This window comes from Podarcis tiliguerta (assembly GCF_965153285.1).
Source record: "Podarcis tiliguerta genome assembly, chromosome: 11".
NCBI lineage: Eukaryota > Metazoa > Chordata > Lepidosauria > Squamata > Lacertidae > Podarcis > Podarcis tiliguerta.
In genome coordinates this window covers 20,418,842-20,446,587 of record NC_139544.1, presented here as the reverse complement: position 1 = coordinate 20,446,587, position 27,746 = coordinate 20,418,842, and the positions used below count along the sequence as shown (strand labels likewise).

At 42.0% G+C, this 27,746-nt stretch overlaps 1 protein-coding gene across 1 annotated transcript in view; it reads left to right on the top strand.

Annotated features, from left to right (window-relative positions):
- Positions 1-27,746, top strand: part of COMMD10 (COMM domain containing 10) — a 58,903-nt gene that overhangs the window by 3,894 nt on the left and 27,263 nt on the right. Inside the window, exon 5 of the mRNA XM_083404408.1 lies at positions 10,165-10,275. Coding sequence (XP_083260534.1) covers positions 10,165-10,275 — 111 coding nt within the window. The remainder of the gene's footprint in view (positions 1-10,164; positions 10,276-27,746) is intronic.

The following is a 27,746-nucleotide window of genomic DNA, read 5'->3' as shown; positions in this document are numbered from 1 at the left end:
CGCAACATCTGGGGGGGGGCGCGCTCGCACTCGCAGCTCTCTGCCCCTACCTGGCTCACTCACTCTCACTGCAGTGCTGGCTGTGCGAATCCGATCCGAGCCGCCGGGTCGCCGCCCACTGTGGAGGGGAGGGTGCCAGGCGTGCGGTGCGGTGCGGAGAGAGAGCGAGGGACTATCTGGGGGAGGGGCAGTGCAGCGGGGGTCCCCCCGAAAATTACTTGCCTTGCCCCAGGTTAGGGGGCACAAATTGCTTGCCTTGCCCCGGGTGCTGACAACCCACGCTACGCCACTGTCAGAGTGTTTATTCATTTATTTATTTCTTCATTTATTAATGTCGCAATACATTAATAAATAATATTCAGAGCATTCGTTTCTCTTGTATCACCACGAATCTTATTCTCTGCTGTGCCTCATCTTATTTTAATTGGTTGTCGCTGTACTGATTGTTTACAGTTTTCATTCATGTACAATTAAAAAAACATACATATGAGATGGATGCCTAAGGGAGATGGGAGGAAATTAGAATGTACTGAGTATTAAAACCTGGGACTATTAAAAAAAATAACCACCTCTGTTACTATTAAGAGCATAATTAAGGTGACAAATGGGTTTGGAAAGGTTTAAGCAAAAACTACTCTAATGGTGCTCTATCAAGAGAGTTGTGTTTACTTCTGTGCCTCATGTGGGATAGATTGCTTCTTTAAATGCTCTTACATACCCCATTAGGTAAGAAGGCAGGAAGGGGAACATTGTTTTATGAACTTTTATTATTGATCCCGTGGAGTAGCTGCCTTAGTCCAGTAGATGGTTGAAAGGCTACACCCTTCTAGAGAGGCAGAAGGTCAGAGCCACATGAAAAGGCAGGAGAAGGTTAGCTCGTCCTTCGCTCTGACACATTAGTTTTTTGGGATTTTTTTAGTATTGGGTGCTATTTTAACAAGAGCTACCCTCGTATTGCCTGGGAGAAGTACCAATCTGCAGCAGGCTCCATCAGCTGTTTCTGTTCTTAGCACTCATGTCTGCTGTTCTTGCATAGAAATGCCATATGTGTGAACCGGGTTGAATCGGTGTGATAGACATACACATACACTAACATGATTTTTGACAGCTTGAAAGGAAGGGCTCAGATTATAGTAGAGTCGTTAATGAAATCCACAAGCCAAATCTTCTCCCCTGGTAATTTTTTTAGAGGAGGTATCACTCTGCCCCCCGCCACTCAGCTTTCTAAAACAGTAGAAGGGAGCTGTCAACCAAGTTTAGGGGGCTGCCTGCCCTGTAGTCTACCTATGTTTGAGCAAAGTGTTGCCTTTGTCACTGAGAAATTGCAGTAGTTGCTCAGATGCAGATATCTCTCCCCTGTATGTGGTGAGTGTCGCCTGGCTGCAAGATGGCCTTTGCCATGCTAGGCTCCCCACGTATTTGCGTAGGAAATGCTCGTGAGTGTAAAGCAGCCCTTAGTTTGCTTCATGTTGCATAAGCCAGGACAGGAGGGGCTGCGAAGGGAGCTTGGGGTTGCTGGTGCTAGAAGAAATGGTGTAGGTTTGAATGCAACAAACCTAGGACTATAAAGGACGCACGTTCAGTAAAAGGCAAGCAGGAGTAAAGGAAAGGAGGTGGGAAGGAGAATATGGGAATGGGGCTTGAAGAGGCAGTGTTTGGAGCCCCATCAAAGGCTTCGTACATGGCCTAGGGGCAAAAGGTTGTGTGAAAAGGGATCTTTTGGGACAAGGAGGATGCCATGGGTAGCGATCACACAGGGTCTCCAGATGTTTAATGGTCTATTGATCCCTGTGCCCCCACTGTACTCGCTTCCCCGCTGCCACCAACCCGTTACTCTCGGGTAAAACACTGAGTCCAGACGATTGTTAAAAGTGAACCAAATAAACAAGTTTATTTTATAAACATTAACAAGTTTATTGTTTCTCAGATAATATTCCTGTCTTAACTTTAGTTTCTTTACCGGCCTATACCTTCCTAACACCTTCTGACTGATTATCTCAACTGTTTGACTGACTCTTAACAAATTCTCTCACTCTCTCACATCAGACTAGCCCAACCCACAGACTTATCCTCTTTGTCTCTTCTAACTCCAGACTGTCTTCGCAACCACCCTAACTCTAACTTCCTTCTCCTCCAAAAAACCCTCTGTGCTTAAACCTTATACACAATTAACTCCGCCCCTTGGGTGTCAGTATATGGAAACATCACCGCTGCAGACACACAGATTGTTGACATCACATGATGCGCCTATCTGTGGGAAAGAAGAGTTTCCCAGGACGTTCACAGGCTGGATAAGTCTTTGTGAAGAGTGTAACTTGAAACCTTCTGTGTGCGCATGTTCAGGAAGTTTATCTGACTTGCTAGAAGAACTGAACTGAAAGGACGTGTTTTTCTCTAGTGCTGTAATGTCAGAAATAAACATCATGTAAATAGATTTCTGACTTATTTTCTTTCCCCTGCGGAAGCAGGAGGGAGGGGTTGTGCATTTTACCCACGCTTGGGGAAATGTCGCCTATCAAAATCTCCCTGGTCTGTCTGGATATCAGCCAGAGGAGGTTACCGGTAAGCAAGCTCCGAGGACAGTGAGAGGGGCCAGCCTCTGTGGAGGGGGCTTGCAAACCGACATTGGGTTCCCATTGGTTAGTCATTTTACAATTAGTGAACCCTTTCCTTATGAACCCAGTATGATGTCGCACACCTAGGAGGGCAAACGGCACACCATGCCTCTGCTTTTTGATTTGTATTTCCAAGATTGGGTACAATAATTTAAATCGGGTCGGCAAAGTTTTTGTGGCTTGGACCAGTTCACGGTCCCGCAGACGCAGCTGTTGGCCGGAGTGCGTGCGCACGCATGTGCAAACGCTATTTCCAGTGCTCCTCCTGGCGTGGAGGAGGCGTGCACAGCTTCCCATTGGCTGCAGGAACTTCCTGCAGCCAATGGGAAGCCAGCCAGCATCGCGGAAGGGGGTCTCCGCTCTGCTCCATGCCAGTTTAGCATGGCGCACAGAAGCTGACCGAGTGGGCGGCAGGGGTCCATGGGCCAGTTAAACAACCCCCATGGGCCGCTTGTGGCCTATGGGCCTTAGGTTGTCGACCCCTGACTTAAATGAACATGAACCTTTGCTCATTTGTATGGATAGAACACAGGACGATATTTATTCTCACTGCCTTCATTTTGTGTTCCATGGGAGGGTGGAGGGAGGTGGAAGCAGTTATTGGCTTCAAATGGCTTCTTGTACAGGTATTTAACATAGATTAAAATCTCTGTCTGCCTGTAGCTGTTTGGAAGCAATGCGTTAGAAGCTGCCTTGAAATTAACTGGAATAAATTCAAAGCATGAGTGTTCACATTAACAGCTTGGTTAGGGGTACTGCTAATGCCAGAAGGAGCAGAACTATTAGAAGTAGATCCAGATACATGGCTAGATCTAATATAAAAATAAACGTTTAGTTTTATTTTTCTTTTGTGCTCAAGGGATGACATAATGAGGGACTGGTGTGGTCTGACTGATAGTTGATTATAACAGAGATCAATACGAGATTTATTACCGTGCCATAACTTTGTGGTTGCTCTTTTTTCATTGTGCTTATACTATTGCTGTGTTAGCAATCTTTTCTTTTTTTAAAAAAAGAAGAAAAATTCATCAAAAGACGATTCTACAGCTTTAACTTTTTATATATATATTTTATGCTGGCAAGATTCTGCTGCTAACCTGCTGAAGGTTGACACACAAAACAAAAATCCACAAAAGTTAAGTGAATGAATCCAGCCCATATTATGCTTTATAGCAGTGGTTCCCAATTAGCTAAGTACTGTGGACCTCTGCTTTTCAAAAACCAAGCCATGGACCCCTTACTTTTGAAAATGTTGATATTTCTATGGTAGTTTTTGTTAGGTGAAGGGTGAAGCCCTGGGTGGCTTACATGAACCTTCTGGTGTTCAAGGACCACCAATTGGGAAGCACTGCTTTAGAGGCTCAGATTTGCTCACAGTTCTTTTCTTGACACAATGATGTGTTGGATCCCAAGGCTGCAGTCCTCTCCCTTTCTCTGTGCCCATCGTTGCAAGTAGCCAGGCACTAAGAAACCTTATACATTCCTAGGTAGGGGGTACTGTGTGGCCCATTGGCTGCACCATAGCCACCAAATGTGATGTGATTGGGTTAAGCAGCTGCAACAGTTTGAGTCTGGGCTCCATGTCTGAAAGAAGCTTGCTACTGCTCAGATGAGATGCTTCAAGATTGGTGTTTAATGCATATGTAGCCACTGGCTCTAGTGGTATCCCAGTTCCCAGAGATGCCTTTGACACAGAGAATGCCAGTCCCTTCCTAGACAAAGGACAAAAATTAATTGCTGAGTTTTCTTTAAATATGGGTTAGGAGTTTTAACGGGTGTTTAAAAAAAAGGACATACAAAAAAGAATGGGAAAAATTAATAATCTCCCCAAGAGAACACTGTAAGCAAATCTAAACATAAGCTGAACTTTAAGAACCTCTTGTAAAGTAACGGGTTTTATGTACAACTTACACTTACGAGAAGTATGGAGAATATATTAATATGTAGATTGGTAAAAAATTGTTATTAGGACCCATGTAAGGGATGGGGGGAAGTCACAAGATTCAGAGAATCTCATGGCTTGATTATATAAAGAATTTTTGTTACCACTTTGTAATTATAAAAACTAATAAAAAATATTTCAAAAACAAAGAAAATAAAAAGAAAAATAGGACATAGAGTAGTGAGAAAGGTCCTTTAGAAGACTCTTTTGGAAGAAGCCCTTTTTGCTGAAAACGAGAAACATTTGCTGACGAGCAGGTGGTTTGTAGCTTCCCATATTTTTTCTGGCAATGTCCTCCTTTCAGGAGCTTAGAGCCACTGTCTGTTTAAAGATCCTCCTGCGCTAATGTTTAATGATGCTTATCTTCCTCTTTTTAGCTTGATTCCTAAAACGATGTTGGGCTTTGTCACCTTTGTCATTACTACAGAGGCTGTTTTAACACTGTTATAAATCACATTAAGTTCATTTTTAAATGCATCATCTAACCTGTCTACAGTCTCTTTCTCACTCCCCAGTCTCTTCACCTGTTCCCGCCTCTCGGGAGCATGAATCCTTCATGCGCAGATTCCTTAGCTTCAAATTGGAGCACAAATAAGAAATATATGCAAGCGTGACTTTTCAGTGCTGGAAACAAGCGCGTTGCTTCCAATAGCAACTTCCATCCAAGGTCAAATAGCACCTAGAGGAAGGGATTTTCATCAGGATCCCGAGGGAGAAATTAACCCTAACCCCCCTCCACTATGCCTGCTATTTAAGAAGAAACAAATGCAGGTTTTTCTTGTTTGAGCCACTGCTGTACACTGTCAGGTTTTTGGGTAGATGGGATTGGGAGGAATATGTAAACTGAATTGAAATTTATGTATCAAAAAGAGGACTGTGTAGGCCAATGTGACTATAAAGTGTGTTTGTGTAGGGTAAAAAGGTAAAGGTACCCCTGACCATCAGGTCCAGTCGTGACCGACTCTAGGGATGCGTGCTCATCTCACTCAAGAGGCTGGGAGCCGGCGCTTGTCCGCAGACAGCTTCCGGGTCACGTGGCCAGCGTGACTAAGCCGCTTCTGGCAAACCAGCGCAGCACACGGAAACACCGTTTACCTTCCCGCTGTAGAGCAGTCCCTATTTATCTACTTGCACTTTGGGGTGCTTTCGAACTGCTAGGCTGGCAGGAGCTGGGACCGAACAACAGGAGCTCACCCCGTCGCGAGGATTTGAACCGCCGACCTTCCGATCAGCAAGTCCTAGGCACTGAGGTTTTACCCACAGCGCCACCCGCGTCCATGCAAAACATGGGTGCCCATAATTAGTAGTTAGGGTTCCCACTTCACAAAAAAATGCTTGCTGAACTGGAAGTAGCTTTCAAGTGTTCAGGGAAAGCTCTAAGAGTTGTATTCTTTACGGCAACCCTGTAAAACAGGTTGATATTACTATCCCTCATAGCGTAGTTGGGGAAATGAAGGCAAAGCGAGATGGGGTGGCCTAAGGCAGAGATTCAAAGCAGAGACTGATTCGCAGTTCATTCTTTCAGCTGCTGCGCTGCACTGTTGGTTGAGGTTATCTGTGGTGGGCCGTTGTTCCTAAATAAAACAAAATATTGTGCGAACTGCAGCAGTGAAAATGGTTCATGGCACAGGGTGTTGGAGGAAGGAAAGGGTGTGTGTGTGTGTGTATTTCTAGTCAATTGTTTTTATGACTTTGTACAAGTTTGCTTAAAACTGTTTTGTCATCCATTATATATGTTAGTAGGGTCCCAGATTTTTCAAGCACCTTTAATTTAGATACTGTGAGGTTATGCAGTGCCCTCATTAAAGAGTGTCGCTGCTTAATGAAGGATTACTCACTGCATATGTATATAGTTTTAATTCTATCAATGTTTAATTGCTTTTTAATTATTGTTTTCGTTTTGAGCCGTTCTTGATTTTATCTGTAAGCAATCTTGAGTCCTGGCAGGGAAGAAGGCAAAGTATAAATATGATGATGATGATGATGATGATGGTACTTGCAGAAAGCAGCCTGCTGGCCAGTTTCTACTGAGCTGCATAGTCTCTGTCGGTGTTGGGATTCCTCCAAAGAGAACTATGTAGAATTTGGCCTGATCTTGCAAATACCTTGTTCTTAAGAGTGTATGGTTGGAATACATTGGCTGTTAAAGAGATTGTGTATGTGTGTGTGCATTGGTTTTTGTTTTGTAAATTCGAAACACATTGGTGGACCATGGGGAGTCTTTAAAGCAGGGAGGGACTAGACCACTCAAGAATGAAGTCAGCCCTCTCCCATTCTAATGTAATACTGAAGGTTATCCACTGTCTGATAAGTTATTGCTTCTGGGAGATGATTTTGAACTGTGTAATTCTACATATTAGGTGTGATAATTTTGCACGCACACATTCAAAAAATAAAACCCCAGCCTTAAAACTGGTGTTTGGTAAGAGACCTGCTGTATGTAACAATATATTGTTGTATAACATTTTTCCAAAAGCAAATCTCTGTAAAAAATAATTTTGCTTACTTGGAGGGTTCCTTAATTCTCAGCATGTGTTAAGTAACCCACTTCTCTATGCCTATATGCCTTGTCCCATTTTATTGCGATCATATATCATGTACTCTTAGCAGTCAGAATTGGATGGACTCTATTATATTCAATCTTCCTTTCAATAAAATAAATAGGTAAGCCATTCTGAAGCCCCAGGCAGCATATGGTACATTAATCAAAGATTTTGAAAGCATAGCTGTACTTCTAGAAATGTGGGGTGAAAACTCCACTTGAATTGCGCTGGAAAATCAGACCATCCAATCTATGAAAAGGTTACTTGTATTTTCCTTTGCTTGCTTACTCCGTTAATCTGCAGTGTAATTTGTGATTGTTCCAGTGCTTTTGTGGTTCTCTGATATTTTTTTAAAGTGTGCATTAAATCTGAATATATATATTTTCTAATAGTTTTCAATGCCACTGTGGTAAAATAACCATACGTCAAAGAAAGTGTAGTTGTGAGGAAAACCTGTGTTCCATGCACAGCAATGCTCGCATGGTGTACAGTGGTACCTCAGGTTAAGTACTTAATTTGTTCCGGAGGTCCGTTCTTAACCTGAAACTGTTCTTAACCTGAAGCAGCACTTTAGCTAACGGGGCCTCCTGCTGCTGCCACACCGCCGGAGCACAATTTCTGTTCTCATCCTGAAGCAAAGTTCTTAACCCGAGGTACTATTTCTGGGTTAGCGGAGTCTGTAACCTGAAGCGTCTGTAACCTGAAGCGTCTGTAACCCGAGGTACCACTGTATTGACACAACATCACATTTCATGAGTTGGGGATGGTAGAAAATGGAGCCAGCATGATGCAGTCGAAGAGCTTCTGAAATGGCTGATAAACGTGTGGAATTGTTTATGCCACAAAAGGAATTGTTGTTGTTATTTGTATTTATGAATTTCTCTTCCACCAAGGGACCTTGGGGTGATTCACAGCAAAATATTCATAAAACAACAACTCTTTAAACCTGCTCAAACCACAGAGTCAGTAAGTGAATAGAAAACCTTGGCTATAGATGTGTTTTTTTTGGAGCAAAGCAAACCATGGTCTCTGGGTTGGACATAATGTTAACTCAGGGACCATGGCTTGTTTCTTCTGTGAGCAAAGCGGCCAATATCTGTGCATTCATTATAAACTTTCATTATGGTTTACAATGACATGTGAGCAAGATATCTTGTGGCTTGTGTGTCAGAAATGAAACATGTTTTAAGATCACTAAAACCAGGATGGAAAAATGATTATGTGACACTAATACCTGTGTATTAAGTCTTTGTTCTGACAAGAACATTCCATCTTTCATCTCCTTATTTCCGTAGGAGACAACTATACTTGTAAAACAGAGATATATTAACATTAATAAGGTCAAATGTTTTATTTCTCATATAGTGGAAGCCCCAGGGCTACACTGGTAACTTTTCACTGAAAGTCTAAGCCCAGCTTAAAAAAAAAAAGTTATCAATTCTGTCTCAAACTTTTAGCAAAGTTGAAGCTTTAAATATCCTGATTTACAGTATTTAAACTGGTACACCATATGGTGTTCCTGTTTGATTTCCCCCTGTGGAAGTCGCGCATCTAAATAAATGTGATATATGAATGAAAACATTTATAAATAGCCTGGCTTTCAAGTATTTACATAAAAATAGAATTTTGGAACAGTATGGCTGTGAGGACCCAGTTGCCTTTTAGACAATGACCCAGGATCCTCTGGGGCCAAACAGATTCTGAGAGATTACGGTAACTCATTTAGGAAAATACTGTTTGCAGCTACCAGTCTAAGGGATGGTTAATATTGTAATGGGAATCCAGAATTCTCTACCCACATACTCTGGCTTACTGTTTCTGTTTTATTCATACTCACCCAGAGAATAAAAATCTCCCTTTTGAACTTTATAGCACTTGATGGAAACAATAAATATGGCCCAGCAAATAATACCAGTTTTCCCTCCCTTTTAAATAGGTCTATATCTATATCATGTATATCTATATATATCTCTCTATAAATCCTGGAAGTTTTTGTTTCCTGTAAACATGACAGTGGTGTTTGCCATGTGATACTTGCTTACAAAAATGTTTGGAAATAGAATACGGAAAAATCCCTGGGTTTAAAAAACGGTACATCATGTAAAAGTTTGCAACTTTGCCTTCAGGCTTGCATTTTTATCTGCTCAAGGAAACGGCTTTTGAATCTCATGCTCTTAGCCCTGCAAACCAAAAAATGGCTGACAGGTCAGGGATCTATAAATATATTTTCGTTGCTAGAATAAAGGAAAAGGTAAAGGACCCCTGGACAGTTAAATCCAGTCAAAGTGACTATGGGGTTGCAGTGCTCATCTAGCTTTCAGGCTGAGGGAGCCGGCGTTTGTCCACAGACAGCTTTCTGGGTCATGACTAAACGGATTTTGGTGCAGCGGGACACCGTGACAAGTGCCAGAGCGCACAGAAATGCTGTTTACCTTCCCACCACAGTGGTACCTATTTATTTACTTGCACTGGTGTGCTTTCGAACTGCTAGCTTGGCAGAAGCTGGGACAGAGCAACGGGAGCTTACTCCATCATATGGATTTGAACAGCCGACCTTCCAGTCAGCAGGCCCAAGAGTCTCAGTGGTTTAGACCACAGCACCAACAGTGTGCACCTCATTGCTAGAAGCCAGTAGCTTTGACTGAATGCACATAGGGAGCAGTTTGGCTGATTTGAGAAGGCCCTGTTTTCACATTGTAACCTCTCCAGCACAGGCACTTTTTATCTTTGCAGCTCTCACAGAGCTTTGAGAACTAGGAACTAGCAAACATCATTTGTGGTTTATGGTTTTAATCACAATTGCATACTTTTAGGGTGCTTGAAGTCTATCCTCATGAATAGGGTGATTGTCCTGGAATAAGCCTTATCTGTTACTTCATATAATTGCAGTGAAAACGACCCAGGCTTTAGGTTAAAGAAGAACTGAGTAAAGTTTCTAGAATTGTGTTTCTTTCAGTCTGTAGGCTCTTGGCGTTTGCTTAGGATCATCCTTGAAAGCTAAAACATTGATTTACCCTGGGTGGTTGTGGCGCATCTTATTTTAATTTGCATTTGTGTTTCCTAGCTTGAGTCTGTTGGATGGCAGCTTAACCTTCAGATGGCTCAATCAACCCAAGCAAAACAAAAATCTCCTCAAGCTGTTTTAGAACTTGGAATGAGCAATGAAGATTCAAAGGTAAGAAGCCTCAACTCATATCCATTGCTGCTGGTGATGATTCAGCTGGCTCCAGTTTTCAGATATCAAATATAGGTAACAAATTTAAATAGGCCTTGGTGTGTAGAGCTGCTGAGGTATCATTGCCCTGCTGAATGATCTGGGTTTCATGATTCTTATATGTGTGCCATGCAGGGAAACTCTTCTCTTGTTTTTGTAGTGAATTACTGTATCAGGGCTTTCTTTGGATCATTAAGGTGAAAGATGCTTCAAAACCATTACACATAATATTTATTTAAATTGCCATTTTCAGATCACCAGTAAATCTAAAGAGTATACCCTTAACCATCCAACTCAACTGTTGCAGCAGTTCAAAATACCTTTTTAATAAATTCAGGTAGGTAGCTGTGTTGGTCTGACACAGTCAAAATATATATATATATAAATTAAAAATTGTCCAGTAGCACCTTAGAGACCAACTAAGTTTGTTCTGGGTATAAGCTTTTGTGTGCATGCACACTTCTTCAGGTAAGTCCACCAACCTCACAAAGAAACTTGCACAGGTACAGACTGATATCTCCTTTCTGACTAAATGCAAGAACCTAAGGACATTATAAAAGGGACGCGGGTGGCGCTGTGGGTTAAAGCCTCAGTGCCTAGGGCTTGCCGATCGAAAGGTCGGCGGTTCGAATCCCCGCGGCGGGGTGCGCTCCCGCTGTTCGGTCCCAGCGCCTGCCCACCTAGCAGTTCGAAAGCACCCCTGGGTGCAAGTAGATAAATAGGGACCGCTTACTAGCGGGAAGGTAGACGGCGTTTCCGTGTGCGGCTCTGGCTCGCCAGAGCAGCGATGTCACGCTGGCCACGTGACCCGGAAGTGTCTCCGGACAGCGCTGGCCCCCGGCCTCTTGAGTGAGATGGGCGTACAACCCTAGAGTCTGTCAAGACTGGCCCGTACGGGCAGGGGTACCTTTACCTTTTTTTTAAAGGACATTATACCTAAGGGTCTTAGAATTAAGAACCCTGTACAATTCACCTATCCTACTAGGTATCTGAAGAAGTGTGCATGCACAACGAAAGCTTATACCCAGAACAAACCTAGTTGGTCTCTAAGGTGCTACTTTTTAATTAATATTATGAACGGCCCTGATTGTTGATTGAATCACAGAACTCTCACCTTCTTGAGCTACTTCCGAAGAATAGTCTGTAGTCTCGAAAGCTGCTGAGGGGTCAAGAAGAAAGAGCAAGTATACATTCCTCCCCCCAAATGCTGTCAGCCACAGCAACTAAGGCAGTTTCAGTGCCCTGAATTGGCCTGAAGCCCAAAAAGGATCCAGATATTCAGTGTCCTCCAAGCATGCCTGAAACTGGACACACACACACACCGAGCACCTTGCCCCAAAAGGGAACAATTGCCACTGAACAATAGTGGGCACTTCGGAAAATCCTCTTCTGGAGTGGATGTATCACTGCCTCCAAGGTTAAGTACAAATAAATAAAATAAATACTACAATATCTTAACCATAATACAAAGATTACACAATCCTAAAGAGCACTCAGCACATTTGAGATAATAGTCGATACCCATTACAATGAACTTCAATTTAGAAATATAAACCGTACCAATCTGTGCAGCTGAATTTGTGTTGGGGCAATGAGAACCGCTCATTACTGATGTTCCTGTCTCCTTTTCTGTCCTTTCTGATCCGTTCCCAAAATAGTCGGCCATCATTACCCACACATGCAGGACTTCCGTAAAATGAATGGCATATTGCATGTTCTCAGCATCGCCCTGATGCTCAACTCCAGAGCTCAGCACAGTCCCGTCTCTTGACCTTATGGGATGCCACAGGAACAATCCTAGGAAAAAATGGCTATTGTCATCCTCTGTGATCTCCCTGATAGAAGTGGGGAGATTTACTCCAGAATAGCCTCTCTAGCAACAGTTTCCCTCCACGATTACGAGCATTCACAGCAAAAAGTGGAACACAGTATTTTGGAATGCAGCCTGTGGCTTTGCAAAGCTCTCTTAGAGCCTATTGAAGTGGATGCTGGTACAACTTGCTCCTTGCAGAGGCATGATATGTAACGTTTTGTGCTCAAGCCCATCATTTTAAAAGGATCCTGTGAGTTCCCTTCCCAGAGAAATGGGACCTGGTAATCCTTATCACTTTCCCTATACGGATTATAAACAGGATTCTAGATTAATAGTGCCCCAACTTGCAGATTTACCTCCAGTTAAGCAGATAATCTCTTGCTGTATAAATTTTTCACTTGACGTAGGAGTTCCTTTTAAAATAAAGTGTTTTTATTATTGTTCTGGAAAGTTTCCTTGCCCTTTCCCTCAGCCAGTAGGTGTCATGCTGATTCGAATGTGCTTAGAAAGGAGTGAGGCAGTATGTTGTTCTCCACCCTTTCCCAAGGCACAGTGAGAGGTCCCTCTCTTCCAGTCCTTTGTACTGAACTCTTAAGAAGAGGTGTGGTAAGCAGTGAAACATCTTTCTGCTTTCTGAGCCCTTGGAAGACTTAGTGCCATGGTAACAACATACACCCTGTTCCTCTTGCCTGTTTGAGGCGAATGTGCAGTCTTGACTTTGCAGTCATGTGGACTCTTGAGAGATGGTCCACGTGATCTTGGCCAGGCACCCCCCCTCCTTGGGAGAAGGGTGGGATCTGTGGCAACCATGAGCTTTGGCTGACTACGCGGAGCTCTGATGGCATATAATACACTTGTCCTTTTGCAGGCAGTTTTTCAGTCCTCCGTATGTTTGCAGACATTAATAACTTTCTGCGTACATTGCATCTTGAATCTTCATAAAAACCAACTGAAATAAACTTGAACTACGAAGAGCCTTTTGTAAAAGTATGTCCCCTCATTAAATGAATGCTCTGAATTATTTATTTTGAGGAATGTATAAAATCTTGCTTTCAAGTGCGATGAAACACTTGTGTCTTTATTCTTTTAATCCTTCTCAGCTTCCTCTTTTAAAGCTATGCTGTCATACATTTATTTATTTATTTATTTATTTGCTGAGGAAAGCAACGAAGATTCCACCTAAACATTATGGAGAACTTCCTGACAGTAAGAGCTGTTCGACGGTGGAATTTGCTGCCAAGGAGTGTGGTGGAGTCTCCTTCTTTGGAGGTCTTTAAGCAGAGGCTTGACAACCATATGTCAGGAGTGCTCTGATGGTGTTTCCTGCTTGGCAGGGGGTTGGACTCGATGGCCCTTGTGGTCTCTTCCAACTCTATGATTCTATGACTTCAAAATCTGATTTTACTATTAGTAGTTGGTGGTTAGCTATTTATTGACCGAAATGTGTGTTGCATTGGCTCACTAGAGGGCAGTAGTGCTCTTCCAAGTGTCTTGTGTTTCTTTGACACATTGAATGCTTTCCCCCCCTCCCTCAAATAACATTGTTGAATTAGTTGTGAAGTTAGTTGTGGTGGGAAACAGTGTTTACCTTTCTAATCTACATACAACAATACGGTTCTGTTATACCCGCCTGCTCATTTTAATGCTTTTTAAATCAATGCAATGCTTTTTTCATCAGTGGAAACCTTATTGCCCCTTTTTAAGGAATCCCAGTGGACTACATACCTAAAGGGATTTCTTATTAGCTTGGACTCCTCAAAAGAAGCCACAGAGATATATTACCATTTTTTTGGCTTATTGTTTCAGTATGGGAACCGAAGAAGAAAGTTTGCAGTGTGAAACTTTGTGTGCTGTTTTTGGCCAAAGATGTTTCCAGTGCAGAAGAGAAAAGCCACTCTTCAGTATAAAAAGCAGCTTGTCTCTTTGGCAACAGAAATCTTGTGAAGCAAATAGCAAAGCTAAAGTGTGTTATGCCCATGTAGGCCTTATTTGGATCATGGCAGCAGTACTGAGTTCTGAGAGCTGATGTGTGCAGTCACTGATTCCATATGTTTTGTTAGCTTTTAAATGCACGGTATTGGATACTGATCCCCCCCCCCATTAAATAATATATAAACTGCCCACCATTCAAAAAGATTGTGGTGGTGTACAAAAAATAAATAAATAAAAATAAAATACAAGATACAGAGATACAAAAGAAGAGTATATTAAATCCATTTGTAAAACCCATCATTCTTTTAATCCCATCATGTGATCAGATACCATCTAGACATAATTTTAAAAGAAATTTCCAATAAATGACTATTTGGAGATAATTTAATATTCCATTTCCTTACGGGCTCCTACATCTTAAGGCATATTCCATCAATGGGAGGAGAATGAAGTGCGTAACTTGATAAGGTGCAACTTTTTTTGTTGAAGTGCTGGATAGTCGTCATTCATCATCATTCATCTCCCAGGGCTGTCTGTCTCCTTCCTTCTTCCCCCTTCTCTCTGCCCCTTCTCTTTCTCACTTCAAAGTGGGCTTGATCCCTGCGATCAGTTTCCCACCAGCTTGCCAAGTGAGTTGGTGCTATTAGCTTCCCCGTCTTCACTGGTGGCCACTGCTGATGTGAAGCACAGACATGGGAACTTGCCCCACGATCACCTTACTTGTACAGTTAGTTCCGCTTCATGCTATGGCCGGGAGACTGGCAACTTTCTACAGGGGTGCTGATTTCCTGTGGTGAAAATGATGTCTAGCATGGCTTTCTTCTTTAAGTCTGCCCTGTGCTGGAATAGTTAGGAGCGGAAACAGTTTTCTTGCCAGTGCCATGCTCAGTTGCTATTGTGTGATCTGTCTGCTTGCTGGAAAAAATAAGCGCAGAGTTTTTAAAAACATTCCTTGCTGGAAAAATAGAAAAAAGCAACACTTACGAAGTGAGTACAAGGAAATGAACGGATTAAACTGTGAGGACTCACCGCTTACGGTTAATGCTCTTTGTGTTGTTATGTCAGAGCTCTTTGACTCTTGGGGAATATTTTGCACTATAGATTACAGTGTTCTAACAGTAAGGGAAAGGAGGCTCTCCAAAACTTAGCAGTGACTGAACTGATGAAGAGAGATTTTGGTAAATTCAGATCTAATCACTTCTGGTAGATTATATTTATCATAAAATAAAAATTCCATTTTGCTTTGAGTTTATATTTAATCCGTCTTCCCAGGGTGCTGCCATGAAATCGCCTTGACAACAAAGGATAATTTATTTTACAAAAAAATTGGATTAGATTCTGTTTGCAGAGGGTGCACTATTTGTGGGAAGAGTTTCAAATTGGAAACACTCTGGATGAGAAACATTGTCTTTGCAAAATGTATCTTACTGGCTCTTCTTTCCTTTTTTTTTTTTTAAGCGTCTCCCTTCATTCCCGCTTACTGTTGTTACTGTGCCATAAATTTTCCCTTTCAGTGCAATTTGGTGCATGTCTGCTTGGAAGAAAGCCCCACTGTGTTAAATGGAACATACTTCTGTGAAAGTGCGCATAGGATTGCAGTCTTAACTTTTTGTCGTAACGACTGTGTTTATTTCCTCAATTGCCACTATTTCAACCGAACATATATTTTGAAAGTTCTTTTTAAGCTTTTAAACTATGGATGGATGGATAGTGTGCATCAATTGACTATTATACTGGAAGTCTGCAAAGAGATATTGATTGATTATTAAATTTGTTTACCGTCCTTCATCTGTAGATCTTGGGGAGGTTCACAACATAAAAACACAAAACATATAATAAAAACATGAACAATAAACTCCCTCCTGCTTCTTAATGGCTATTAGAATATTGCGTAACCTCCCGGTTGCAGAATCTTTGGGTTATGGCTGCGCCGCACATGTGCGCAGAAGCAGCACCTCTAGTTACGGGTTTTACAGGCTGCGCATGGCACCCTGAAATGAATTAAATCCATAACCAGAGGTACCACTGTAGTTCATTGTATCCTGCATGTAAATAAAAGAGCTGTGCTGACACAGCGCATATTAAGTGGACTACTCAATGTCATTTCAGGATTTTGGCCACATAAAGTTGCAGTTGTATGCCTGCTTCCCTGGTAGTGAGTCCTGTTTATCTTTCCTTCTGACTTCCGTCAGAGTAGACATGTATTGAACTGTGCTGTAAAAGGCTTTGAATGTCCTGCTTCCCCCCCCCCCCCCAAAAAAAAGAGGAATGTGTAAAGTAAAGGCTGTGTAAAATCCTGGAAGTAAGCCTTTCTCTTCTAAAACCTGGTGAACCGAATGCTGCTCCCCCCCCCCAACAACTTCCATGTACTTTAGATTTATTCGTACCATCCTGCAACATCAGTTTGACAACAAATGAATAATGGCTACGTTAGGTAAAGGTAAAGGGAGCCCTGACCATTAGGTCCAGTTGTGGCCGACTCTGGGGTTGTGATGCTCATCTTGCTTTATTGGCTGAGGGAGCCGGCGTACAGCTTCCGGGTCATGTGGCCAGCATGACTAAGCCGCTTCTGGCGAACCAGAGCAGCACTGCGTTAGACCTTTGTTAATTCCAGTGACAGCAAATTTTCCAGATTTGAGCCCTTTAGATTTTCTACATTTTGAACAGCAAAAAAATAAGATCTGTATCCATTGAATAATTGTACTCTTCTGTTCATCCTACGTAAATTTTCATCTCTTTTGAAAATATGAAGAGTAACTGTGGACATAATAAATAATAATAGTAATTTATTATTTATACCCCGCCCATGCGGCTGGGTTTCCCCAGCCACTCTGGGTGGCTTTCAACAAAGTATTTAAAATACAATAAAACATCAGACATTAAAAACTTGCCTAAATAGGGCTGCCTTCAGGGCTGCCTTCAGGTGTCTTCTAAAAGTCAGATAGTTGTTTATTTCCTTGACATCTGATGGGAGGGTGTTCCACAGGGCGGGCGCCATCACCGAGAAGGCCTGGACAGAATCCAACATTGTGACTTTAACTCTTGCAGTGAGACAGTACCATCCTGGTCTCTGGCAGCTCCCACAGACACCCCTAGTGCCCCCCCCCCCAGCAAATTTTCAGGGTGCACAAATAGTTGCAGAGAAGAGGAGGAGGTGTTGTTGTGTGATTCCTATATCACTACGTGAATATCTTCTAGAGGGAAAGCTGTCTGTTGAAGCAAAATGCATGAAGAGTTTTGTGGCACCCTGAAAACTCATAATTGTGTTCGTCTTTAAGGTGCCTCAAGACTCTTTTTGATTATGTGAATACAGTATCTGTTACATTCTTAATAATAAAAAAATAGTAGTCTGTATTGGTCATGTTGCCTCCTAAAACATGTATCTAGTGAAAGCTGCCAGAAGATGAAATCCACCACGCTGTGCGATTTGATGCATTTCAGTGGACTCCCACACAAATTCTTTGCTTTGAAAAGTGTGATTGTGCAAAGTAAAGGTAAAGGTACCCCTGCCCGTACGGGCCAGTCTTGACAGACTCTAGGGTTGTGCGCCCATCTCACTCAAAGAGGCCAAGGGCCAGCGCTGTCCGAAGACACTTCCGGGTCACGTGGCTAGTATGACATCGCTGCTCTGGCGAGCCAGAGCCGCACACGGAAACGCTGTTTACCTATTTATCTACTTGCACCCGAGAGTGCTTTCGAACTGCTAGGTTGGCAGGCGCTGGGACCGAACAGCGGGAGCGCACCCTGCCGCGGGGATTCGAACCGCCGACCTTTCGATCGGCAAGCCCTAGGCGCTGAGGCTTTAACCCACAGCGCCACCCACTTCCCTGATTGTGCAAAACAAACCTATTAAAGGAATTTACAGAATCTTCTTGACAATCTTTAATTTAAGCAAAATCAAATGATACTGAAATGTAAAACTTGCTGTAGATTTATTTCATGATTTCTTTCTCTTGTGGACTCTTATCTAGCCCTGCTTTATAGCAGCCTGATAAAAATCAAAGCATAAACATGCCACAGAGATTTATAAACTAAAATTACTGTTCTTTTCAAACTGAATACTTTTTTTCCAGTCTGTTCTAATCAAATGCTATATTGGCCCTTTCAAGTCTGTCCACAGGGTTCTGCCTTCTGAAAACGTTTCAGCTTGCTAACTTTGCCATACCTGTCGACAGCCTTTTTAAACCAGTAGTGCACACCAGGAAGTATAATTTTATCCGTATCCTATATCTGTGCTCTCTGCCCCTTCTCTGCTGGAAATTTGCCTTTCCTTTCCTTTCAAGGAGGGCAGACAACGCATATCCTCATAAATCTTGGAATTTCAGAAAATGCATGGGTACCTACAAGGTGGGAAGATGTGATTATTGCAGCCAACAGCACTGGCAGTGTTAGGCTTTAGGTTGTTCTTGGCAATTTCTGAATCTTCAGTTCGTTTCTTATAAAATGCAGAGGTCTTAAAGTGGTGTGTGTGTGTGTGTGTGCACGCACAAACACACACTTTGTATGTAGAAGTGACTGTTTTGGTACAATCTTCAAATCTTATTGCAGCCCCCAAACTGCTTTGATCTTTCTCTGCCGTTCCCCTGAGATACCAGTGATGCTGTGTAGTGATTTTGTAGGGAGTGTAACTTTTTAGAACAGCTGGGAATATGAGTGAAAGCAGACTATAAATAGAAGCGGGAAGTAGCAATGGGCTTTTCCCTTAAGCCTAGGTGCTTGTCGCTCAGTTCTGCTTTCAATGGTTACTTCTTACTGTTTGTGACTTATTCTTGCCTTGCATATTGGCTATTGGACATTGGTGATTAGGATGCCTCTTCCGCCATTGAACCTTATTGCAACATATTTTTTTTTAAAGCCAATTACGTTTTCAGTTTGGATCTGGACTTTTGCAAACTCTTGTTTGCAGATAATGATAAGTGATCCCTGAAGCAAGGAAACATGCTTCAGATATGTGGCAGATGAGACTAGAGACCATCTGATTGAGAAAGCATCTAATGCCTTTCCAATAAAAGCAGGTGTGGTGCAGGGAAGTTCCAGTATAAAGCAGACGGCGAGTTATAAAGCAAGCTGGTTGAAAACGGTTACTTCAGCAAAGTCAGTGTTTTTAGTGAGAGTACATTTTCAGGCCTTCGCAGTACCTTGCAAGTTATACAGGATATCCTGCTAAGCTGGTTCAATGTACTAATTGTAAAAAAGAGAGGACATTTTGCTGAAGTATATCAACGTAGTCAGTCTAACTAGAAATCACACATAGTTATAGTACCCGGTGTTATTATTTTGAGTGTGGACAGGATTAGTCACACACCTTGCATTTTGCTGTTAATATTTTTGCTACAGCTGCAAGGTTACCAAAGGATATGGAATGAATGCTGAATATTAGCTCAGGAATTTCTATATTACCTGAATTGGTTTCTTTGCATTAATTTATGCCATTGAGCACACCAATCATAATTTTGGCTTAGTAGCTGAAGAATCAGATTCCCCAGTGTGATTGTTTACCTGTAAAAAGTGACCTTTTGCTCCTCTAGAAGAGTTCTGTATCGTTCTTCATGGCACTCCTATTCTTGGCAGATGTGTATTTGATGCATTGAATGTATAGTTGAGGGACACATCCCTCCGCAGTCAAGTGCTGCTGCTGCAGGACAAACACAGTTTCAGCCGCATCAGAGCACCAGTGTGAGGGGAAACTTGGCTTTTGTTCTTAAAATTAAACTGAACAGTATGTGATACCTGCAGATCAGAAGCTATGTTGTTTACTGTTCGAAATTCGAGAAGCTGTGTTGGAAGGGATTAAAAACTTGATACGAAAGGGTGTTATTGAGGAGGCTGGTTAATCTGAACTGGTCTCATGATCTAGTAGACAGAATTTTAAACTAGCAAATGTATTCATACTTGTTCATAAGAACATTGGGCAGTACCTTTATTAGTACCAATAATCCCACAAAGCAATGAGCAGGCTAGAAATTGCACATAGCAACAGTTGGGGACGCTGGGAATGGAGTTAGTGCAGAAATTAGGTTGGATGTTGAAGCCTTGAGGTCTTCATTTCAGTTCAGCCTGACAAAGAAGATTGCAGGCTGAATTAGTCCCTGCTGGGTAGTTGCAGGTATTCAGTAATACCTAATATTCTAAGATGACAAAACAATGGCTGATCCCCATTTGAATAAACCTAGAGGCTGGTTGTTACCCAGCTCTGTCTAATGCTTTGAGCAAAAACGTGCAAGTTTCTGGTTAGGCAGGAAGCAGCTGCAAAGTAAAATATGGCAGTATTTATATTAGCAAAGCTGGAGATTAATTGTGGGTAGTACACTAGGTAAAAGTCATCTGAAGCCAAATTGTGTAGTATTGGTCATTGGAGGGCATGTAATCCCTCAGTAGTAGTAGTAATAATAATAATAATAATAATAATAATAATAATAATAATAATAATAATTTATTTATACCCCGCCCATCTGGCTGGGCTTCCCTAGCCACTCTGGGCGGCTTCCAACATCGGATGCAGAATCCCAATTCAGGTGGTAGAAAATAATCTCTGGCTATAACAGTGGTAACTCGGGTTACATATGCTTCAGGTTACATATGCTTCAGGTTACAGACTCCACTAACCCAGAAATAGTGCTTCAGGTTAAGAACTTTGCTTCAGGATAACAACAGAAATCGTGCTCCGGTGGCATGGCGGCAGCAGGAGGCCACATTAGCTAAAGTGGTGCTTCAGGTTAAGAATAGTTTCAGGTTAAGATCAGACCTCCAGAATGAATTAAGTATTTAACCCAAGGTACCACTGTATATTCCACTCAGTATGCAGTCTCCCAGGCATATAAACAAAGGCATCTGCATCTGTTCATAAGTTTTAAAAAAACACCACCACCCAAATCCGCAGTCCCTTCATTGGGACCAACCAAATGTCACAAAATAGTCAGCAAGGTTTCATGTTATCCAGTGCTCTTCATCAGGCAGGAATGTTATACAAAGCAAGGGCTGAGGGAAACGAGGAGGAAGAAACCCAAACATACAAAGAATAGGAGTCGTGAAACTCACTGGGTGACCCTGGGCTAGTCATTCTCATCTAAGCTACCCCTCAGAGTTGTTGTGACTTGGCATTGTGAGGTCCTTGGAAGGGAAGTGGGCGGTAAAAACATAAAATCAGTAATGCAGATTATTGGAAGATTAAGTTTCATCTCCATAAAACCTGTATTGTTTGACAAGCTGAATATTGCAGTCCATATTGTTGCATGTTATAAACACACTATAGGCTTAGCAGGGACCAAATAAGCAGTCACAGTGTTCCAGCAACCATTGCAGACATGTTTCAGGTAGCTGAAGTTACAGGTCAGCACCTCAATCAGTTACAAGGCCAGCAGTTTACATCGATCCCATTGTGCAGTTTGCAGCAAACAAGTTTGCCACCTGCAGCTATTCTACAACTTAACTTCATCACACTTACAGTTGTCGGCACAAAGGTACAGAAGGGAATGTCCTTAAACACAAATGAACACTGTGCGCAAAAAGGACCGGAGGAAATCAGTTGCAAGCTCATCTCTTGAAGCCTGCATGTTTGGCTTAGCACAATCAACTCCAAGCAATAATATTGCAGAATTGCTGAACTATCTGTAAAATAAATAAATTCTTACAGTCTATTTTTCTGTGTTTTTGCGGAATTGCAGAAATTGACTTCAAACTGTTTAGTGAAAGCTTGTTCTAAAGACAAGATTCAGTTGCTATTTGGAGAGAGAGAAAATCTCTGAATGCTTGCAGTTAGTGTCATTATTATTTCACCTTACAAGGATGGTTCCCGCCCTCTATTATTGACCCTTTGGATTGAGGACTGCTCTTTGTGTTACGGTTTTGGTGGCTCCACAGTTAAAGGCCTGTGTTGTATGCGCACTAAGATGGTAACAATCATTGAACACCCCTCCCTTTTCCATCTCGTATACATCTCCACTCTGGAGAGAGTGATTGGATCTGATTTCTTCATGTATATTTCTGCATTGAACATAAGATGAATAAAAAACCCCACATTTCTTCCAAACGTTACAGATTAGCAGGAGTAAAACACTTGCCTGTCATTAGCATTTATAATTTGCATGAGCTGAAATTGGAGCTCTTTTTACAAATTATTCAAAAAATGCCTTTTATGATATATGTGAATATTAATGCAAAACAGAAAGCAGAAGCATAAAAAAAGAATTTATTCATTGCTTGTTTAAATGTTATTTCACTAAATGAGGTGGGGTGGACAACATTTTAAAAAATCTATTAGGATGCACTTGGTAAAACAAACAGATTCAACATTGCAGCCAACTGCTGCTGGGTTTGTTAGGAGAAACACAATTTAAAAATAATGAACAAAACAAAGCACCCTCCCACACGTGGAAAATATTTAGATCTTATCTGGGAACAGGCAGATCCTAGAATAGGCATGTCTTTCCTTCCCTCCCTCCAGAGGTCTTTCATGGTCACTGAGGTATGGGAATAGTTAGTCCTGCTGATCAGTGAGGAAGCACGTTATTCCTGACACCACCAGTAAAGCTTTTGTTTAATATCAAAATATAGTTCTATTGTGGGACACGGGTGGCGCTGTGGGTAAAAGCCTCAGTGCCTAGGACTTGCCGATCGAAAGGTCGGCGGTCCGAATCCCCGCGGCGGGGTGCGCTCCTGTTGCTCGGTCCCAGCGCCTGCCAACCTAGCAGTTCGAAAGCACCCCCGGGGGCAAGTAGATAAATAGGGACCGCTTACTAGCGGGAAGGTAAACGGCGTTTCCGTGTGCTGCGCTGGCTCGCCAGATGCAGCTTTGTCACGCTGGCCACGTGACCCGGAAGTGTCTCCGGACAGCGCTGGCCCCTGGCCTCTTGAGTGAGATGGGCGCACAACCCTAGGGTCTGTCAAGACTGGCCCCTACGGGCAGGGGTACCTTTACCTTTACCTTTATAGTTCTATTAAAGAGCCATGCATATAGTTGAACTCCTCATTTGCAAGTCTTTCATGCTTTTTATTGCTAAAAGTCTTTTATCCCCACCCCTTACCTGTTTATTTGGAAAGAAATCTTCCAAATTCAGTGGGACTTTGGCCTAGCTGTGTGGACATTGAATTGTAGATTAAGACTGAAATCCTGTGCTCACTTACCTGGGAATGAGCCCGTTTGAACTTTGTGAGACTGGCTTCTGAGTAGACATGCATAGGGTGGTGTTATTAATCTTACGCTACTAATGAACATCTGTTCCCTGAATTATTAAAATATCCAAAGTGTAAAATAATTTCTCCCCCTGCCAGCTCCAGGTCTGGCTCTCTGATTGCTAACTTCAACTGCACATTTTATCAAGATTTCTTCCCAAAGAGCAAGGAGCTGCAAATGCACTTCACGTCAGACTTAAAATGATATATGTCTCCTCTTAAACCTTCTAGCTCATAGTAGCTCCGCCTCAAAGCTTCAGCAGTTTATATTGTACTATGACTCAAAATGATAAAGTGAATTGTAAAATGTCGCTATTAGCAGCTACTGGGGTTTCCAGATTCAGAGCTACACTGGAACTTTCAAAGTTTTTATTATGACCTTTTTAGTTTGTGACAGATATAAATAGCATACCTTGAAGAAGTCAATGAAACATCAGGTATAATGCATAGCATTGAGAATAATTACTCTATATATTAACAGGAATCAGTAACAGGCTGGGGGAGGGCCAGCAGTCTGAAGATGAATCCCAACAAGATGGACATGCTATGGGTATTTGGTTCTCAGGTCTGGGAGATTGGCGTTCTTCCTGTCTTCTTGACAGGCATGGATGCCCCTTTCTCTACTTTCTGACTGGCAGTATGTGCTATTTCCTTAAATAACCCGATCCAAAATGTTTGAGTTTTAACACAACATAAGATGGAGTACAACAACAACAACAATCCAGACATGACTCCATAGCTATTTGCTTCTGTTTTCAAAGGGAGTTGTTCCGAATTTTCTCACATTGTACGTTTGGAAATGCCTCCTCAAAATATCTTCTTTATCTGAAGCCAGATTGGTTGGGTTGAGGAGCAAAGCCACCTTTGTGGTGGCACCTGCTTTATGAAACTCCTTCCACAGAGAAATCCCATCAGGCCAGCCTGATTTTATATTATTATTTTTCCTTCTATTATCTCAGTAGGCATTTGGCAGTTTTGCATTGAGTGATCTGCTACTGCTGAAAACTTGGTTTACAGTGCATTTAGTTTTGTGTGTGCTAGCTTGGTCAAATTTGTTGGGGAAAGATGGAACGTCAGAGTTTGATTTGTTGTAGGCTGCCCTGAGAGCTCTGTAGAGCCAAGCTGGCCGGGAAAGGAACAAACAAATAAATCTTCTGTATGTTTCAAAGTAAATTAGAATGTTAACAGCCCTAGTGATGATTCCGGTTAGACGTTCTCTTTAGTACTTCTGTTCCTCCAAAAGTAATAGCTTGTGGGCTCACGATCATCAGTGGACTTGGGAAACCAGCTCTAGTGTCTTCCTTGTCCTCCAACATCCAAGATTGAAGACTCATTTGGCGGTGATAATGTACTTATAGAATATCTGCGATTGGGAGGATTTCATGGCTGCATTAGAGCGCAGCACTTGGGAAGATTTGGAGACATAAAAACTGTCAGGAAAATAAAGTAGAATTATGTTCAATTGTAAGTCCAAACAAGGCCCATATGCTGCTAGAACAGTAAGCCATTGTAAGGTTATATTATTCTTTGAGGAAGTTTTTCACCGCAGAACGTTTCCTTGTCCGCTCTTAGGTCCCTGGGAACTCGTTGTTCAGCACTGTTTGAACCAAATAAAGCCCTTTTGTAAAAAGTTTAAATGATGACATAATGACCACCCAGGTAAGAAATGTGGTAAAGGCCCTTGGTGGGATGGATTCCATCAAAGGTCTTATTAAAATGAAAAAGGAAGTTTGAATTACATTTCCTCATAGCTCTTAATGTATAATCAAATCATGCTATTTTTTAAAAAAAACCTTGGGGAACAAGAATTATATTTCTCATTTCTTCCAGAGATTGCTCTGATTTTTCTTAATTGCTACATCAGATTTTGGCCAGCAGGGGATTTTTTAAAAAGGCTTCACAACTTTTGTATTATTTGTGGGCAAGAGGAAGCTAACCTAAGTAATATGTGGTATGTGTGGTCTGAGTTAGGCTTTTATTGTGCATCTTTTAATAAATATATATTATAGAATGGATTTTTTTTAAGTAATTAAAAATAGAACTCTTATTGGACGACTGTCTGGCCTCTTAACTAAACTCCAAATCAGAGATTATAATTATAATAATGTTTTATTTTTATTTTTGCAGACATATTCATCTTAATACCTTATTATGAGAATAGTGGCAATCTGCACATCTGTTAACACTAAAGCTGCATTGTAAAGTGACCCTCATTATTGAACAGCATCATTTAAGGTCAAAGGGCACAATAAGCCTCCTGCTGTTGTCCCTTGTCATAAATTTCAAATGTACCCATAGTGCACATTTTAGAAGTTCCTTAGTTTAATTAACTGAGACTGCAGAAGCACAGAATTCAAAAATAAAGAGGCCAAGTATACCACTGGCTTTTTCACAGTTGTTATTTTTTATTACAAGCAATAAAATGTATTTGTGTATAGCCTTCACCCACCCCCGTATTTTGAAGTAAACGTAAATACCAGCACACATACACACTTTTCTTATTTATAGCTACAAATCCTTTTTTTTAACCTTAAGTTTCATTTGATTATGTTTTTTAAAAATCCTTTGTCTTATTACAGATAGGAGGGACATATCTACTATAGGATAACTGACATTTGTTTGCATTTTCGTGAACAAATTGATGAATATTGTAAAAACGCTTCAAGAAGGTTTTAGGCTAATTGCAGCAGCCCGATGAGGTTTGGGATACGGGCAATGGCTGTTTTGCAGGGGTGGTGGTTTGCATTCCTGACCCCCGTGCATGTTGGCGGAGCGCACACAAGTCCGCCCTGGCCACTTCCAGCTTGTGGCGATGCACGGGTGTGCGCAGTCACACGTCAATTGGATGCGTGTAAATTGGTCATTGCCTGTACCTCAGAGGACACCGTTTCATGTCAGAAGAGTCTTGGACCCATCCTGTTAACAGCTCAGGATTCATCCAAACCAAATGCACCCTCTTGCTACTACTTAGGCCTTCAGAGTCACATCCTTGTGGTGACTTGTTTCCCCACCCACTTTTTTACACCTGGGTTGCAGCATTACCAGAAACCCAACAGTTTTTACATCTCTTCTTCTGTTAATATTTGCTTTTGCACAAAACTAGGGACCTCTTGGGATGCGGGTGGCGCTGTGGGTTAAACCGCAGAGCCTAGGGCTTGCTGATCAGAAGGTTGGTGAATCCCCGCGACGGGGTGAGCTCCCGTTGCTCGGTCCCAGCTCCTGCCAACCTAGCAGTTCAAAAGCATGTCAAAGTGCAAGTAGATAAATAGGTACCGCTCCAGCGGGAAGGTAAACAGCGTTTCTGTGTGTTGCTCTGGTTCGCCAGAAGCGGTTTAGTCATGCTGGCCACATGACCCGGAAGCTGTACGCCGGCTCCCTCGGCCAGTAAAGCGAGATGAGCGCCGCAACCCTAGAATTGGCCACGACTGGACCTAATGGTCAGGGGTCCCTTTACCTTTACCTTTAGGGACCTGTTAGCTGTTTCTCAGCTTTTCACATGTCCCAACTAGGGCTGGGTGATATATTGATATATTGTCCAAAACCGCTTTGAAGTCCATATCATGATATCGGTTTCATAGTTTTTGACTTGGCAATATATTGCAAATCATGATGTGTGTGCATGCTATGCAACAATCACAATGGGGGGAAAACTGTGAAGCCAATGTTTCTACATAGCTCCATCCTTATTTTAGACATTGTGATATATCAATGTTTAGCTGGTGATATATCTTGATGTTGAAAACCAGATATTGCTCAGCCCTAGCGCTAACCACGTTGGACTGTGTCAGCTCAGTTTTAAGTCTTATTTTCTCTAGTGTGGAATAATTTTGATACCTGGTAAGGTTTTAAAGATGCCTGATTCCTGACTGAAGAGGACATACACAATCTCTACCAAGAATGCCTAACCTGTGGCCCTCCAGATGTTGCTGAACTAGAACTCCTATGATGCCCATTGCCCAGGGAAGGTGGGAACTGTAGTTCAGCAACATCTGGAGGGCTACGGTTTTACCACCCGTGATCTCTCCATATATGTTGCACCTTGAATAGATGCTCTATTGTGAACTGTGTAGCATCGTGAGCTGCATAAAGGAAAAGAAACTGAACATTTTCACGTTCCACAGTTGTTGGTTGCCTGTCGTTGCAATTATACATTAATTTTGCACATGTGATTTAGGTATCTGCTGTGCTTTAAACTCTAGGCTGCGTTTGGTATTGCAGCATAACCAGTCTTCAGCTGACTAGTTTCCAAGTCGCTCATTAAATCTTTCAGGTGTGTTACATTACTGAACTTTCAAGATAACAGTGAAAGGCTTCCTATCTGCCACCAGGTTCAGTCTACAGCCAGAGATATAATTTGAGTCGATAAAGTTTGATAAGATTAATGAATGTAATTGGCATATAAAATATCAGGATACAGTATATCAGAAACTGGATTTGTTTAGAAGCCAACCTCTTTTTTTTCTCCAACACAGCAATGTTTTGTTTGGGATGGTGCTGTGGGCACTTGCTGTGTGTG